The sequence below is a fragment of the Heliconius melpomene genome, chromosome 1 (assembly GCF_056956725.1).
Source record: "Heliconius melpomene rosina isolate 202511_hmr_F chromosome 1, ASM5695672v1, whole genome shotgun sequence".
Classification (NCBI taxonomy): domain Eukaryota; kingdom Metazoa; phylum Arthropoda; class Insecta; order Lepidoptera; family Nymphalidae; genus Heliconius; species Heliconius melpomene.
In genome coordinates, this window is record NC_140389.1 from 15,647,368 (window position 1) to 15,666,232 (window position 18,865).

General features: G+C 32.7%; 2 protein-coding genes and 1 non-coding gene across 3 annotated transcripts; 2 read left to right on the top strand and 1 right to left on the bottom strand.

The window, feature by feature from the left end:
• The first annotated feature begins 8,653 nt into the window (after nucleotides 1–8,653).
• Nucleotides 8,654–9,956, top strand: LOC146541722 (androgen-induced gene 1 protein-like). The gene is made up of 2 exons (XM_085188855.1): nucleotides 8,654–8,914; nucleotides 9,362–9,956. The coding sequence occupies exons 1-2, from the start codon at nucleotides 8,762–8,764 to the stop codon at nucleotides 9,929–9,931; spliced, it is 723 nt and encodes a 240-aa protein (XP_085044981.1). The 5' UTR covers nucleotides 8,654–8,761; the 3' UTR covers nucleotides 9,932–9,956.
• Nucleotides 9,957–10,534: 578 nt separating this feature from the next.
• On the bottom strand, nucleotides 10,535–10,653 carry LOC146541723 (5S ribosomal RNA). The gene has a single exon (XR_014878704.1). It is a non-coding gene; the product is annotated as a 5S ribosomal RNA (ribosomal RNA).
• Nucleotides 10,654–12,263: 1,610 nt separating this feature from the next.
• Nucleotides 12,264–16,495, top strand: LOC146541724 (androgen-dependent TFPI-regulating protein-like). Its single transcript, XM_085190872.1, has 2 exons — nucleotides 12,264–12,535; nucleotides 15,903–16,495. Exons 1-2 carry the CDS (start codon nucleotides 12,383–12,385, stop codon nucleotides 16,470–16,472), a joined length of 723 nt encoding a protein of 240 aa, XP_085046998.1. The 5' UTR covers nucleotides 12,264–12,382; the 3' UTR covers nucleotides 16,473–16,495.
• Nucleotides 16,496–18,865: the final 2,370 nt, after the last annotated feature.

Below are 18,865 nucleotides of genomic sequence, written 5' to 3' on the forward strand. Positions count from 1 at the left end.
TGAATATATAAAATATTTTATTTCCTCGAATGGGAATCGAACCCACAACCTGTCGAACTTTCAGTCACACCTTTATGCTTCTGCGTCTCGAGTGGCGGTAAATTTAAAAACTTTAAAAAACTCATTTTATTGATAGTTTTTAGTAAAATTTAATTAAATAAGAAAAATCACTTTTATTCTAAGGCTGCTGAAGTATAAAACCTTTGCCATCTCGATTATTTGTAAAATCAGTCTCGCGAGTAAAAAGTTACAGATGGCAAGCGACGTCGCGGTGACGTCACTTCCTATACTCGAAACATCATTAATATTGTTCAGCAGCAATGCCAAGAACCTTGCGCCAAGATACGCTCAACATGTGTTTAATTGAATTTTATAGATTTATTATTATGGAGACCGCTGTGGTGCAGTGGGATAGCTTTTGATTTTTACAATCAGTAGCGACGGTATTGGATTCAATTCGCTCTAATTTATGAATCGCCATTCACGATGTCTCGGAAAATGGTCGACGGATCTTACTCGGCACTAGTTTCCTTCTGTCTATCCTGCTTTGTACGAAACAGCGTGAAGCTTAGATACGTTTGAAATTCGATTTGTTGCTCAGAGAAATGATTTTTTAATATAAAGTTTCACTCGTTTTACTTGCAGTGTAAAAAATCTTTCAATAGCTAAAGAGTTGTAAATGTGATGTATGCTTCATTAGATTTCTTGATAGAATTTAAATTTACCAAAGCATGCACTACAAGTGGCGAAACTCAACGCCGGGACGTTGCCAGAGCGAGGAAACAAAAATAATTCATCCACGAGCATTGGATGAAGAAAGCAGTGTTTTATCACTAGTTTCTCTGTGCTGTAGGCTATATTTCTATAAATAGATCAGGTCTTACAGTAGAATTGATGTAAACAATAGCACAATAGATGAGACCAAGAGCAGTAATTGGTTCAGAAGCCTCAAGCCTTGCGGGGCTCAAGCCCTCTTAGCTAATAAAGCTTACCGCCTGCACTTTTAAACTGAGCGTCTTTACATCTAACGATACTACGACGATACGATATTATACGGTTTGTCGTAAGAGTGTGTAAATGGAGTGAATGGACTAGTGCGTAATTTATCAGGTTCGATCACCGGTCAGGTTCGTTTGTACGATATATTTTAAGCACGAGCGTAAATTGCGTAAACTGCATTTCATAGCGTAAATAAGGTAAGTTTTTTAAGTGTACAAGTATATTATGCCAATGTGAATAACGTTATCAGTAAAAGTATTCTCTGTTGCAAAATAAAAATCGTTTGTTAATTATCTTTGAAATGACCTTAGATTTGAAACTAGATTTTAATATAAGTATATAATTTGTACCCACTTAGTTAGCTCTTTACATTTTTATTAATCAAAAACCACGGACACCTTTATTTACATTAATTACATTAATTTCTCCTAGTGGTACTGACATCTACAGGCATCATAAGATTTTTCCAGATAGGCAGTGAGAACTTGGGAGTCTAGTATTAAGATTACCGTCCTCATTAAAAGACACTTTCGTTCTTCATTTTCAACCTAATTGTGTATTGAGTGGCGGAACTCAACGCCGCACTTTGCCTCGTTTCCAAAGCAATGAAATAAAAATATTAAATATTTCATTTCTTCCTGGAGGCATCGAATCCATAACCTCCTCATAAGATTCAATAAGACATCCTATCCTATCCTATATCTTATAAAACAAAGTCGCTTTTAGTGTCTGTCTGTTGTTTCTAACCCTTCTTCTTCTAAACTACCCAACGGATTTTGATGCGGTCTTCACCATTTAGTCGAGTGTTTTTCGTAGAAGGTTTATATATAGTTTATTATTTGTACATTCTTATGTAAATTAACATAAATACGATAAATGTGTATAAAGTCCTACCCGTTGAGACACTTTCGCGCATGCGCTGCTATAATGGTAAGTACTACATGAAAAAAATGTACTGGAGTATTGTTCCTCTTAATAAGATCTACAAAAAAGTCCGCGATGGCATATTCGTATCTTTTAAGAATAACGTGTAGTGATCATATTTCTGTCTAAAAATAGTAATTTCAATATATTTTTTATTGTGAGGGATATTTTTCCATAATGGTATTAATCTTTATCCTTTAAAATACTTTATTAAATTTCTACGTTAAACGAAGATAAAATTTGCTTTTAAACTATTTCGAAATTGCGAATAGTTTTAGAGAAAAACGCATTTAATTATTGACACATCACGCCGTTCACACATCAACTGTATCGAGTCAAGTTTCACTTATCCCTTACTCTCAGCATATAAATAAGTATATTAGTTACGTTGGCCATTTAATGTAGACCAAAACTGTCTTTTCTGTTTTTCATTTTAATAAGTACTTTAGAAGTTGTTACAATATCAAAAAATCCTTGCTGCGCAACGGCTCGCCACTCGCGTCCCTCCGCGCCTCGCGACGTTATGCTTATACAAGCGAGTCCGCCGCGCCCGCCTGCCTTACACGCATCGGTGGTTCAGTGGTAGAATGCTCGCCTGCCACGCGGGCGGCCCGGGTTCGATTCCCGGCCCATGCATTCTATTTAATTTTCCTCACAGGCAGCCACGTCGTGCTTGCTTTTCATCAGGGACAGAATACCCCCTTCAGCATTAACCACAAGCTCGAAAAAAAAAACCCGGCTGCCTCTATAGCAACGAAGATTTAGTTAGATGCGTTTGCACGTATTGGATAATTGGAGTTGAATGTATTATTTAAGCGCGATATATTTGGTTTCACATTTTTTGTAGTAGTTAGTAGTAGGTAGGTTTTTGTTTATAATTTCTTCCGTTTAAAAATAGTCATTTAAATATATTTTAATAAGTACTTGAAAAGATTAGTAGCACAGATTTAAAATTACGGTACCTACTAAAAAATCCTTGCTGTGTAAAACAATTGGAAAATCCTTATTGAAACTACGTAAATGCGGGTTGCATTAGGGTTTAATTAATTTTCACATTATCTTAAGTGCTTTGCAAACATACATTACATGAATAATCCAGTAGTTAAAGCGGGCGAAGCCGCAAGAGGGTCGCTAGTATAATATAATTTACTAATAATATATTTTTTTTCAAATCGTAGTAGTATCGTCAACGTGTCGTGACATTAAAACTAAAACTAAATACCGCTTGAATAACCTTTTCTCTCATATTTTTTGTAGGCAAGAGTAACTGATCGTTAAGCGCATTGATACTTCCCTACTGGAGAACCATCTATCTTCTTCATGGGCATGTGGAGTCGCATATTATTGGTGATTGGATGGGTTGATAAGTTTTTTTTTTGGTCGATGCTATATCACGCATATAGTAAGATAGACAGAGGGAACCTAATAAAAATCTTTTTAAATTTTTATTAGGTTCCCTCTGAAATAACTTACATCGTCGTCGTGAGGGCGCAGTGATACAGCGTCTGACTGTAATTGCAATAGTTGTGGGTTCGGTTCCCACTGATGGGAATGAATTATTTTCTCTCCCTAATAAGAAGGCAATGCTTAGTATTGAGTTCCATCATTAAGGTCGCAATGTCTAGAAAATTGGAACGGAGTGCTAAACACTACATTCACTCTGCCTAACCGGCGCGGCATATAGAGTATAATTAAAAAATATATATTTCCACATATTTTCGTTCACGTTCTTGTTTTCACTATATTGTTAACTTTTTACACATTACATAGATTTTGCATGTTATGCGTAACCCAACGCCGCACTCTTTCATTAGACTAAGTGAACCAAAATAATATGAAAAATATAATTCTAATATAAAATTCAATTTATTGAAATTCTAGACCCTCTAAATTTTGCTTTTAGCAAACATAATCGAATAAAGCTATTAACTTTTGTAAAGTAAATGCTTTTTGAGGGTGAAGGAAAGTTTGGCGTTAAATATAATTACGAAGTCAGTGATGTCTCTGATCACTTTATAGGAAGTATTTTTTTTTATAGAAGGGATGGATTTTATAAAGGTCGTCGATCAAAATCAAATCAAATCAGCTTTACATAAATGGGTCAAATTCAGTTTCTTACATCAATTACGGTGTTGAGTTTCGCCACTCAACACACAATGCCTTCAGATTTCGGCGGAAAGTGGAGAACGGAGTGTCCTAATAAAAGGTTCTCTCTGCCTACCCTGTTGTGTGCGGGATACAGCGTGAAGCTTTCATTCAATTTTGAAATTTAATAGAATATCCTTTTTATGTAAAAAAACAAGCCTTTGCAATAATAAATACAGAAGTAACGTAAATAGAATCACGACATTACCCGCGCGAGCACGGCTACCGACCCGCGACGTGTTACAGTTGACCTAACACGTGATTTACAGTTTATCCCAACTTTACAGTTATACGTCTTTAATGGAATTTATTTTGACACTGTCGTGGTACAATAGAAAATATCTGGACACGATGGTTCTTAGTTCGATTTTTTATTTGAGATACCTATTGTGTATTATATTTGAAATTCTTCTTCTTTTTTATAGTTTTACGGTGTATCTCGCACATAGCAGGGTAGGCACTCAGACATTTCCGTTCTCCACTTTCCGCCGAATTCTGAAGGCATTTCGTGTTGGATGATAAAACGCGCGTTACCAGAGCAAGAAAATAAAATTATTAAATATTTCATTTCCCAATTGGGAATCGAACTCACAACTACACCCACTTATATCTATAGCAGTATCAATATCAACCAACTATTAACACAATATTTATTTAAACCAACCGCTATTGAAACTAAGTCATCTATTATTAATATATTGTAATGTAACAAGTACATACTTGCTCTATCTTCAAGAGAACGGCAAAGTTAAATCGCCCGGCATCCGCGAGTTTCCGAAGGCTTAATTCCGTTTGGTCGAACTTCGGTCTGAGTTAGTGCATATGCTGCAACGCCTACACCTGTGTTTTGAACAATGCGGTATTGCAATATATTAATATATGTATTGGTTGGTATACTTAGGCTGTATATCAATATATTACTGGAGATTCCGATTTATTTTATTATTTTTTGCGCTAAATAGAAAGATACAAAAATATTGTTTTCTTACAACGGTAGACTTACGAGAATTGGACGGAGATTAACGGAAACGGAGTGCGTTACTACTTAGTTACAAAAATCTCTCTGTTATATATCTCTCTCCTACACCAACAAATAAAGTAGAGATTGAAGGCTATGTGTTAATTTATTTAAATTTACAATACATAAATAAAACAACAGTAAAAAAACACTAAGTTCCTCTGCTCCTTTTTTTAACTGTGGAATACAGCATAAAGCTATAAAAAATTAAACTAAGTTAAAAGTAGATGTAATTAAAGTGTGTAAATCACTTAGTTTTCTTAGCAAGTAATCAAACGACATTTACACCAGGTTTAATGCGGCCATTAAAAAGGATTGTGCTCAAGATGGCCGGGACATCCTTTTATTGGCTTATTCGCAGTTCAAGATAACGTAATTTGCATTTAATCGTTTAAAACATATTTTTTATTTAAGCCTGCCCGCCTGTTGTAAATGTTGAAAAGGCTTAAGTTCATATGTTCACTCTTGTAATGAGATTAAGCGCGGCGTTGAGTCCCACCACCTAACACGCAATAACTGGAAGACTAAGCAAAAAGCGTGGAACAGAGTTTCTTAACACTAGGTTCCTTCTGCCTACCATGCCACATGCCAGATATAGAGTGAAGATAAAAGATATATGATTCCATAACTAGATGACTGAAATAGTTCAGGAGTGAAAAACAGAAATATATAACACAAGGCAACACCCTTTAGTGGTAGGTGGTTTTACAAAGGCCAGGGACACCTGAGGCTTAAATACCAGCTAAGTTAAAATCTCACATCATTTACCTGAAAGCCACAAAGCCTAACAACGACCACTTCTTAGGCTCTCGTAATCGACTCTTGATAACTAACTTTATTTCCTTTGCGGATATGACATTGCCAAAGGGCAGGCTGATTGATGTTTATTTGATTAAGATCATTTTTTTTAATGGTGTTCATTTTGATCACACTAATGGCCAATCTGAATAGCAATTTCCTGTTCCAAAACTCTTTTGTGCTGATAGGTCCGCATAATTACTTATTTGTTGAGAGCTTTTCGTAGGAATTTTCGATATTTTACTTTAACTGAGGTTATCGTGGCCCAGGAGCACAAGGGTGCGACTATAAACGCGGCGTAGAGGATTCGATTCCCGCTCAGGTAAAGCAGAATTCAGTTCCCCCAATCAGACGTATAATGCTTTTGTGACAATTCAATTTTGTATTTATTTTAAACAATAATTTAACTTTATACTTAATAATGTTTCATTCATTGGACTGAACATCCTGTGACAGCTGGTGCTTTACCAGATGTGGAAGCGTGTTATACAATATAATACATATTTATAACCACAAATTTTGTATCTTTGAGCAACTTAGATGTTTATGATATTTTTAGATATTATTGACAACAAGTTTTTTTTTACCTACCTAGAAAAAGGAGCACCAAACGCTACTCTACAAAAAAAAGAATAAATCTTTTTGACAGGACCTTCCTTCTGTATCATCGTTATTGTGATCATCAATGTGACAGAGGGAACCATTTGTTAAGACGAACCATTGCCTGCCTAACTGGCGGAGCTTAACGTCGCGCTTTGATCGACGACGCAAATAGTATGAAATACTTGGTTTCTCCGGTAATTTAATTTCAAAATACATATACCATTATACAAATTAAAAAAAAACCTATTCACAAAATAGATTTGGCAGATTAATTTCACACAACGCCGCCTATAGAAATGACGGAGCGCAACGTTTACAGCTGTTGCTCGCAACGCCGCACATTTCAATGAAACTAGAATAGTCCACATTCAGACTATTTACATAACAAATAGCTGAATTCACTTCTAAAAACTACAATTTAGGGGAAACTCAACTACTTTGCTTTGAAAATAAGAATCATTCAAAACATTGGTTGGATTTTTGGAATGGAATTTCTAATTTTGTTAAAATATGAACTAAAATCTCGCATGAAATGTGGTATGAGAGCGTTGAAGTTAATGAAGGCAGTGTATTTTTTTTAATTGTTTAACAGTATTGCAACTAATTTAAGTATTTGTAATATTTTAATAGTGTTATTCTATACTTAAGAAAGCGTATAAAAATTTTATTAAACAATTTATTTTTATTATAATTACATAGTCTCTGTTGACAAGAATGATGTAAAAGTGATTTTTTATGAAGAAAAGATTGAAAACCTCTGAATTATAGTCACCTTACATACATAATATGTTAATGTAAATTTTAGCCTAGCACCATCAGCTAATTGCAATGGACCACAGCTTGCGGCGTCAGCTATTAAAATATAGAATGAATTTTAAATTAAATTATGTTTGGACGATAACGAGTGCGGTCGTTTTTTAAAGTTAATATTAGTATTCAATTTGATTAATATCGATTTTTATTTGTGAAAAAGTCATAAAGAAGCTGAGCTGAGTGGTGTTAATAATTGGCATAGCCAAATAAATGTCTACTTCGGTCAGAATTTCTTAGGTTCTTGGGCTGATTCATCGATTGATGCAGAAAAAACTTCGTGTAAAGATTGACGCTTTTCAAATGCGGTACTGGAGGCGCTTGTTGAGAGTTAAATGGATAGCTCGCGGATCGTGGACGTCATCTTAAGATGGGGATGTCATCATAAGATGGGCATCAGCAAGGCATCAGGGTCACCGTGACGGCCTCCGACTGATATATATGCTTATTAAATATTTTTTTCTTACTTTGTGAAGTAATATTTACATTTTACGCCTTACTGCATTTTCTTACATAAGTCCTGCACTTTTAATGGTTGTTAATTAAAGTACCTACCTATATACTTGTTGTATTTTTAAGTACTTTTTTTATATGCAAGAAATATTATTACTGTTATTATTATTGTATACGTGAGTCAATTTATCAAATGTCTTTTTATATTTATTTACGTAAGTTTATTTATATGTATTTATAATAATTTATAGAAACTATTTATGAGGCCATAGTTGTTCTGTTGTCATTTATAAGTTATATAATAGAACAATGGCAAGAGGCAGGTAAAATTAACCAAGTTTGAAGACACTCCGTTCGACTTTTTTATATTAGATAATTCACTGTGACGCAATAGATTGAATAATTTAATTTCATTTAACGTCGATATTTAATATTCATAAATAAAATAAAATTATTTATGTCCATAGAAACGGACGAAGCGTAGGGGCTCAACGACGGTAGTGGGTTCAATGAGTTCTGCCACTCTACACAATGACTCAAGAACTCGGCGGTAAGTTGGAAACGGAAACGTCTTAATAGGTAATTAATTTACTTAACACTAGGTTCCCAGGTTCCCTCTGCCTACCTTAATATGTGGGATACAGCGTAAAGTTAATATACATACGCGTTTACAACAGACGCTGTGCAACTGGCGCAATTTAGTTTTTCAGATTAGTTTCTTTCACCTTTTAGCTTCCTTCTTCACCTTCTTCTCTTTAAAAAAATTACAAAATTTACAAATCTAAAATATATATTTAAATTATTTAATTGAAATATTGATATTACATTAATATATTTTTTAATATATGTAATGTACAGCACGAGTTGTTAGTCGCTTTATCGCAATCAAGTTTCCGCATTGAGCTAGAGCACACGTGTTTAAGTTATTACAAGCAATATTTTAAATAGAAAAATAATTATTAATAATATATAATAATTTTTATATAATAGTAAAAATATATAATAAGAAAAATGTTGCGTCCGTTATTCCACGTGTCTGTGGTAGCGATAAATTCATTTTTTTTGTGCTACGATCAATTATATGTAAATCTACCAATGCCTAATAAGGCGATGGAAAGTCTACCTCTACGATCTAGGAGCATGTTTTTAACTTTTTGGTGTCTTGTAAGTATTATTTTTTTTTACTACTTCACGCATTATCCTGCATAGGACAAATTGAATTTAGTGTCTTGATTCTCCGTTTTTGTTTTCGAAGAACTTCGAGACAGTGCATGTTGAATGACGAAGTCCTCGGAACTTTAAATACGCCCTGATGAGCGGGGATAGAACCCATAATCATTGTGTTTATTATCAATCGCCGCCCCACTAACAATTAATGCATTTAATATATTTATTGACAAAAATAGGAAAATATATTTATTGACGATTTTTAATGTATCCTATCCTATATCTTATGAAACAAAGTCGCTTTTCGTGTCTGTCTGTTGTTTCTAACTCTTCTTCTTCTAAACCAACCAACGGATTTTGATGCGGTTTTCACCATTAAGTCGAGTGTTTATCATAGAAGGTTTATATATAGTTTATTATTTGTACATTCTTTATTATTTGCAGTTTCTCCAAACAATTTACCACTCAATTGCGCTTTTAAACGACGTGGTGGGTACGAACGCGCCGACACCCAAGAAGCCTCCCATAATCCAACGAATTAAAGATGTCTTATTCACTCTAGCATTTTGCATAGCAATGTATGTGTCTATCACATTTTGGGCCATATATTTCGTGGACAAGGACCTTATATATCCTGAACGTATCGCGAAGCTCTACCATCCAAGCTTCAACCACGTGATGCATACGACAGTGGCACTATTTATACTGACAGAATTACTTACATCTAATATCATTTTTCCATCAAGAAAAGTTGGACTTTCAATACTTTACACATTTATAACGGTCTACTTCATTTGGTTATTTAATATTTATTTTAAAACTGGTGGTTGGGTGTACCCAATTTTTGAGCATATGAACTGGCCTGTTCGTATTCTATTCACTGCTCTCAGTTTGGTCGTAGTTGCAGTATTTTATATACTGGGTGAAAAGTTACATAGCATTGTTAACGGTAAACAAAAACAAAGTTATACGAATGTCACTAGTGCTAATAAAGACAAAAAGAAACGAACGTAAGCAATAAAGGTTATATAATATTTTATTGTTTTGTTCTTACTTCTTTATTTGGTAAGTCCTAAATATAATAAAAGCCATACATAATTATTTATAAACACACTGTAACCATAGGTATAGGAATTTTATCTGTTTAGCATTATCATCTCGGTATAGTTTTTTAGCTTCACGCTATATCCCGCACATAGCAGGTAAGCTGGTAAGTAAAGCAGTGAGTTCCCATTAAGACTTCATTTCCCACTTTCTGCTGAATTCTGAAGGTATTGTGTAGTCCTTCTAGCCTTCAAAATTCGATTTTATTTCGCTCTAGTATGACGAAAGCGCGACGTTACTAGAGCTTAAAAATATTACAATAGAGGGCGCTATTTTAATATCATTGAGTTTATTAAATTAAAATTTTATAATAATATGTCGATAAAATACGTAAATTAAATTGTTACATATATAAATTGCTCCATCATCAGAATAAATGAAATAAATTAATACAAATATAGTTAATGGTTAATTAAATACTTCATGATTTTTGTATATTATTTATGTAAATAGTAAATAAATATACAAAAAGTCATTAAAATATTTACATAACTACTTTATTTTGCCAAAAAGAGCCAACGGCACGCGGTGTTCCCAGGCGGTCACCCATCCAAGTACTGACCGCGCCCGACGTTGCTTAACTTCGGTGATCGGACGAGAACCGGTGTGTTCAACGTGGTATGGACGTTGGCAATAGTTTGTATTAAATAATTTATTATTTATATAATATGGCCTAATAAATATAATATTTTATAATTTTTAATTAAAAGAAAAAAATCGTTATTATAAAAATGGTTGAAATTATATTCACATACTGTCTCTCCTTTCTGTCGTTGCAACTATTCTAATAAAATATAAATATTTCTAAAATTTGTACTCATTTACATTCTAAACTTCAGTACAATTTTTAATAAATCCATTCCTTCTCCTCTTTACTTCCTTTCGAGATTAAACAACGATTACAATCGAATTTTATTAGTCTACTAACATTATTTTCGATTTAAACAAATAGATTATAAATTTATCATAAAAAAACACAATGCATTGTAAATTTTTTAGGTATAATTTATTTTATTAAAAAAAAACAAGCCTATTGTACGCCCACAATGCGGACAATTATATCTTTAATCTGAGTATCGTCGTGGGAAATATTCAGGTAGGTGATGTTAAATAATTTATTGTATACGTAAGTCAATTTCTCAAAAGTTTTTATAATTATTTACATAAGTTTATTTATAATAATTAATAGAAACTATTTAAGAGTTCATCATCAATCAGATCAGCTTCACGCTGTATCCCGCACACAGCAAGGTAAGCAGAGGCGGCGTAACTCAACGCCGTGTGTTTCTGCATAAAAGTAAAAAAAAAAGTTGTTTGTGAAAAGAATTATAATTTTCAATTATTTCTTCATATTAATTATTGAATGTTATGTCTATAAACATTAAGTTTATTATAGTTTCTTATACATACTTATATTATAATATCACTAGGCGGCTATTATGAAATACGTTATCGTTATCAATGTGTACTTAACATTATAACCCGGAGATGCGCTATTTTATAAGTCACCTGAAAAATTAATTTTATTATATATCGAAATAATAAGATAATTAAATAACTCTCGCCGCGTTAGATTCCGCCACTATATATACATTATGTGAAAGAAACCCTGGAAAATAAAAAAAAAACCGAACACTTGTTTACTCTACCATGCATATTCCAGGACATGCCTGAATCTAAATACAAATGTTTTTATTTTTAAATATAAACATTTCAAAAGAAATACATTTCATAGAGTATGTTATAGGTTATTATATGGGTCTATTAAGACTCATAATGGCGTTTCATTCCGTCGCTAATATGTCTCATAAGGGCGAAAAATAAATATATAATAATAAGTATATTTTTTTAGCTGCCTCCTGTATGTAACATGACAGGCAGAGAAAACCGAGTGTTAATACACTCTATTCCCCTCTCACCGCCCAATTTTCAAGGTATCGCGTTTCGAATGTCAGTAGCCAGTCATCAAAGGCGAGCTTTGCCTTATTGCCAGAACGAGAAAATGAAAATAATTTATTCCTTCAAGTAAGAATAGAACACACTACCGTCGCTTTTACTGTAAACGCTAAGCAGCAACGGTCTCAGGTTTCTCAGAATAATTAAAATTAAATATAGATAAAATACAAATTTGCAAACTTAAATAATATACTTAAATTATTCAATTGAAATATTAATATTCCAATATTATATTTCTTAATGAATGTACAGCGCGATTGGTTGCTTTATCACAATCGCGTGTCCGCCTTGAGCTAGAGCACACGTGCTTAACTTATTACAAGAAATAATTTAAATAATAGAAATAATTATTAATAACATATAACATTTTTTTATATAAAATAATAAGAATATATAATAAGAAAAATGTTGCGTCCTATATTCCATCTGTCTGTGGTAGCGATAAATTCGTTTGTTTTGTGCTACGACCAATTATACATAGATCTACCAATGCCTAATAAGGCGATGGAAGGTTTGCCTCTACGATCTAGGAGCATGTTTTTAACTATTTGGTGTCTAGTAAGTATTTTTTTTTTTTTATATCTGCTTCACGCATTATCACGTCAAGACACTTTTGTTTTCCGTCCAAATTCAGAAAGACAGAACCCCTCGTTTTGTAGTGCCACGGCTGTGGTGGAGGGGATTGAACCCACATCACACAACCATCTTGCTTAAAGTCAACTTCTGTCAAATAATGTATTTAATATATTAATAAACAAAAATAAATTTGTTTATTCTCCACTTTTAAGATATAAAAACAAGAAACAATGCCATTAAGGCGTGAATAGCAACCATATCGCGATGATATATTAATTTAACTGAAGCTAATATGAATGATTTTTATAACATATTTAAAATAAATTTACATGCTATTATCGTTGGGATTAGAATCTTTTGTATAATTAATATTTAAATTCTACATATAACAACATTATATCTAACTCGTGATCAAATATTAAAAACGATCGTAATTTTATTTCAAAAGGAATATTATTTATAATTTTAAACCTTTTTATGTTGTAGTGGAACCTGTGCAAAAGACCTGGTCTTGAAGTAACATTTTTTTTAATTTTAACTTTTTTTATGGAGTAAAACCGTAAAACGGACCTAGTCTTACTCGTATATGCGCGTCAACTACTACAACTAGTTTGCATTAGTTATATTCTATGATATATTGATAATATAAACAAGTTACTTTTAAAAGTTACATCGACAAAATGATAGAAATTATACGTGGTATTTCGTTGTTTTTGATAACCTCATTAGCAAAGATGTTGTTACAGATCGTTATAATTTTTGAATTAGAATCTCTTTAGTTTATAGATAAAAATTAATGAAGGCTATATTATAAAATTTGGTTACAAAGTAAATATATATAGTACCTATAATTTTTATGATGACAGATACTTTTTAAAATTATTATAAATATATATGGTTCTTTCAATACCAAAAATAATAAACGAGCAACTAATTGGCAAATATATAGGTTCTAATATAGGTTCCTCGGTTATAATATAGGTTTCTCGAGCATTATAGATGTACCTTAAAGGGGAATATTTAATTATTGCTTAGGGAACAGGTTTAACGGTATTTTACTTTCTATTTTATAAAGTAGCGACCAGCCGTACCTACATGAATAAATTTTTAATTCTTGATAATATTTTTTATATTTAAATGAATAAATTCCACAGAAATTATGTCAATATAAAAAATAACAGTTTTTTAAATATATTTTCAAATCCGGTATTTTTTGTGTTACAAAAAAAATACCTATAGAAAAATAGAGAACCGGTATTCAACATTTATGTAAAAATTGTAAGTGTTTAAGGATAGATAAATATCTATATTAAATTATACTAAGAAATACAGCGGCACTGTGACCCTTAGCGCGCACTGGTGACTTTTGTCACGGTGACAATAAACTTTTTGTCACTGACATGTCACCATACTTTTCGCCACTGCGCGCACTTGCGATGACAGTGACGAAATTTTTTACATTAGATAAAATGGATCTCGAAGAGATGGTTGTCTGTGCACTTATATTAAGAAATACTTATATTATAAAATTTTGTCACGGTGACAAAAATCACTAGTGCGCGCTATACCTGAAGCTAATTAAAAGTTCAACGTTAATTAGACAAGTGTCACTGTTATATAAGTCTTTCGTAATTATTTTTCTTTTATGGAACCTAGTATTAAAACACTCTGACCAGTCCGACCTCCACTTTCTGTCGATTTCTTGTTGCATAGCGTCTTAAATGGAAGAACTCTCCGCTGCCTTAAACTTTATTACCAGAGCAAGGATACGAAAATATTATGTATATCATTCTCCCGAATGGGAAGCAACCCGTGTCACCGAGCCGGCGTCTATTATTTTTAAATATAGCAAAAATTATTAAAACAATTTTCAATTATTTTACAGAATTTAAAAAAGGTTCTTTTGTTTTTATATATAACTTCATATATAGCAGGGTACACATAGGTAATGATAGTAAAGTGATGAGACACTTCGTCCTCGCTTTCGAGACTTTGTGTGTCAAATGTTAGGAGTTCACTGCACTGCACTGCTCGACGACAGCGATAACTACATTTTTACTAAAAAGAAACAATAGGTATAAAATTCGTACAGAGAAATATCAATTAGTTTTTAACTGGTATTAACCTAGAGTTTTAACTTAGTTACATAAAAAGCTTACGTATTTTTTGTCTTAATGTATTTTGGTCTTAATCATTAAGATAATTATGTGAAAATCAGTTTTTGCTCGTACAATACAAATGTAAGGACAAAAAAGTTTTTAAAAACTGCCGTTGTTGAGTGTACATAGACTAATTTTAAAGACACGTGATTAGGCTTGACCCAGCGCGGTGTTAAGCACCACCACTTAACACGCAATGCTTTGAAAATAGACGGAAATATAAACTAAGACATAAGAATAATACAACCTATAGGTTAACTGTAAACCTATTGTTATTCATTCGTAATCACGTCAAGGACAATAACCACAATTAATTATAATTATATAGCAGATTTTAAGTAATAAAATAATGACAATTATATATAGGTACAAACGAGTTGAGGAAATTATATATTTTAATATCTTCGCTCTGATGTTGACAAAGGTCGCCAATCAACACGTAGTGCCTCCAAAATTTCGCGGAAAGTGGGGACCGGAGTGTCTTTACACTAGGCTCTATCTGTCGCGTCTGCTAACTGAAAAAATGTATAAATATATCGAGAGAGGAGAAATTATGGCATTAGTAGGATCGTTTTCGAAATTTGATCGAAATTTGATTAGATAGAGACAAGATCTTGGACAGTGGAGGCGACCATTAATGCAACAGATGTAAAAGGGCATTTATGTATGCAGAAATTTAAAGGCCTGCTCCAAGTTCCTTATATATTATTATATAATATATTATAAACTACATTAATAGAAGTTACAAGAGAAATTTACAAAACAAAAGACTTGATTCTTATGATTCCCTTATTTCACATAGCCGAATGTCACAAAGGCTTGTCAACTAGATCATATGTAAAAACATATTGAGGCAAAGCGCGGCATTGAGTTCCACTCAACACGCAATGCCACCTAAATACGGCGGAAAGTGGGCAACGGAGTGTCTGAACACTAGGTTTCCTCTGCCTACGCTGCTGTGTGCGGGATACAGCGTGAATGTGATTTAAATTTAACATTAATTTAATCACTAACCTCGAAGACTAAGCACAGAACATCTGGACAATCACGGATACATGTAGCCAAGTAACTTCTTGGCCCCATCCTAAAGTCCAAATTAAGTGCTTAAGCGAAGTCTCCATGAGCCATTAATAGCCATATATTCGCGCTTTTTTGGTAATAAAAGTAAACCAAGTATTTATTATTTGCAGATTCTCCAAACAATTTACCACTCGATTGCGCTTTTAAACGACGCGGTGGGTACAAACGCACCGGCGCCCAAGAGGCCTCCCATAATCCGACGAATTAAAGACATCCTATTCACTTTAGCATTTTGCTTAGCACTTTACGTGTCTCTCGCATTTTGGGGTATATACTTCGTGGACAAAGACCTTATATTTCCTGAACGGTTTGCGAAGGTGTACCATCCAATCTTCAACCACGTGATGCATACGACAGTGGCACTATTTATACTGATAGAATTACTTACATCTAATATCAATTTTCCATCAAGAAGAGTTGGATTTTCAATTCTTTATACGTTTTTGACGGTCTACCTCACTTGGTTCTTTAATATTTATTTTAAAACTGGTGCTTGGGTGTATCCGATTTTTGAGCATCTGAACTGGCCAGGACGTATTCTATTCACTGCTCTTAGTTTAGTCGGGGCTGCAGTATTTTATATACTGGGTGAAAAGTTACATAGCATCGTAAATGGTAAACAAAAGCAAAGTAATATGAATGGAATTAGCGCTAATAAAAGTAAAAAGAAACGAACATGAGGAATAAAGGTTTTATAATATTTTATCGTCTTTTATTCTTCTTCTCACTTCTCTGTTAATTATCTTCCCATATACATATATAAGTCCCATATACTTTAAAAAATCATACTATATTTGTTTACAGAAATAATCCAGCATTTATAGGTATAGGTACTTCCTCTGTTTAATACATCTCTGTATTATTATTATTTTTTGTATAACGCTGTATCCCGCAGGGAACTCAGAGGGAACCTGGGGATTTATTGTTAACACACTCTACTACTTTGTTAATACACACTCCTACTTACCGCCGAATTTTTCATGTATTGAATGTTGAAGGGGGAACTCGACTAAATATAAAGATTTAAATATTTACTAATTTACTACAAATAACTCTATGTCCGTATTTGCATAATTTTTCCTATAAACTAAAATATATAACTCACTTTCTTATAACCTTGCAAAATGGAACGTTTACTAACCTTGTATCTTGTACAAAGTACCTATAATATTAACTAAGTATTAAACAAATATCAAATATGTATCGCTTATTTTACGACTAAGTATACTTGCATCCTCATATAATGCATATTTGCATTATGGATGTCTATAATAATATATTATTTGATCGTATAAGTATTTAGAGCTATATAAACATACTTCTAGGTTCCCAGTGTTGTAGTGTCACTGTGTGTGCGACAGATAGTGAGTTCGGTTCCCACTCGAAGCAATGAAGTATTTTCATTTTCTTCGCTCTGGTGTCGAGGCGACGTCGGGTTGGGCCATTCAACAAGCGATGTCTCTAAAGTTCAGAGGAAAATGGGAAACGAAATATCTTAAGACTAGGTTCCCTCTGCCTAACTTGCATGGGATACAATGTTAAAGAAACAAACAAAATGAAAAATAAAAGCACCTACGTAGACGAAATATATACAATTTAACTCGTATATATTTTAAATATTTGAAAGTTATAAATTTAATAATATTTTAAAGTTTAGGTTTAAATTTAAAAGGAAAATAAAAAGAACTTATAATTAAGCAAAAAGTATTCATAAAATATATAACTATGTCACGGAAGTGCTAACGATTTTAAAGAGACTGTAAATATTAAATAAATAATTATATACCTACACGACAAAATCTCAGAATTTTCATTTTATTACTTACAATTTTAAGTAAAATGACGATTTAATAGTTGGTAGGCAAGCTTAACTGAATTTTTTTTAGCATCATGCTGTATCACGCACATAACACTGTAGACAGAGGGAATCTGGGAACGTAGTGTTTCGTTCGAATCTTTCGTTTCCCACTTTCCACCGAATTCTTGAGGCATTGTTATAATAGCATATTTCTTTTATTAACGACAGCCTACTCTCCTATCAGACATCTAAGCTATTCTCGGTTATTAATAACTAGCTATATCCTGTAACTTCATCTGTGTGATCAAACGAAAGTTACTAAAAGTTAAGTACACATTACGTAAATTGGTCTTTTCCTCCATTATATTTAAATTTAGCGCCATCTATGAAATGTTACTTATAAAGTAACTTTATTATATTTGAATATAATACTTACAAGTAACTTTATAATATATTAATACAGTAACAGATGGCGTTGGATTTAAGAATGTATGTTATATTTAATAATTTTTTTTTAACTTCATGCTGTATCCCACACATAGCATAGTAGGCAGAGGGAACCTGGGAACCGTGTTAAGACGTCCCGTTTCACAACCGTTCCGCGCGTGTGTGTGTGTGTTTCAACAATATAATTATTGCAAATTGAAAACTATGTTAACTGGATACTTGTAAGGCGTAATGTAAATTGTTACATTTATTGTGCTGTTCTCACGTATGTGAAAATGTTTTTTTTTTGAGAATAAATCCTTTAAAAATAATAGTATTTTTTTTTCCAAAACGATAAAAAAAGTCATTTTTACACTAAGAGCATCACTACGCAATTTTAGCACACATAAAAAAATATCTTATAAAAAAACCCGAGTAGAGAGTACAGTGTAATCACCACAGAAAATATTTACGAGTGCAAAGGGTTAAGGCAAGGAACACACACAACATATTTAAAATATTTGAAAATTACTTGTCATTCTATAAACGCCATAACAGTGTATATATCTTATCTATTAATATATCTAAATGTGAAAGTTTATGAGGATGGCTGTTTGTTTCACTTTCAGCAAAAACCACTGAACGGATTTAGATGAAACTTTACAATAATATAGCTTATATATCAAAATTATACATAGGCCACATTTATGTAAAGATTTCGTTTCAAATTTAGTCATAATATTACAATAAATTTAAGTGGACGAAACCGCGTTTGGTGGGTAGTTGTAAGTATTTGGTGGACGCGTCATGTGTACCGTCATTAGCAATAAATATGGATCAACCAAAATA

What these genes read in the sequence shown, in the direction of transcription:
- LOC146541722 (XM_085188855.1), top strand. Translation starts at nt 8,762, where the DNA reads ATGTTGCGTCCGTTATTCCACGTGTCTGTGGTAGCGATAAATTCATTT. An exon ending in TTTTAACTTTTTGGTGTCTT is followed by an intron (nt 8,915 to 9,361) that starts GTAAGTATTATT and finishes TATTATTTGCAG; the next exon opens with TTTCTCCAAACAATTTACCA.
- LOC146541724 (XM_085190872.1), top strand. Translation starts at nt 12,383, where the DNA reads ATGTTGCGTCCTATATTCCATCTGTCTGTGGTAGCGATAAATTCGTTT. An exon ending in TTTTAACTATTTGGTGTCTA is followed by an intron (nt 12,536 to 15,902) that starts GTAAGTATTTTT and finishes TATTATTTGCAG; the next exon opens with ATTCTCCAAACAATTTACCA.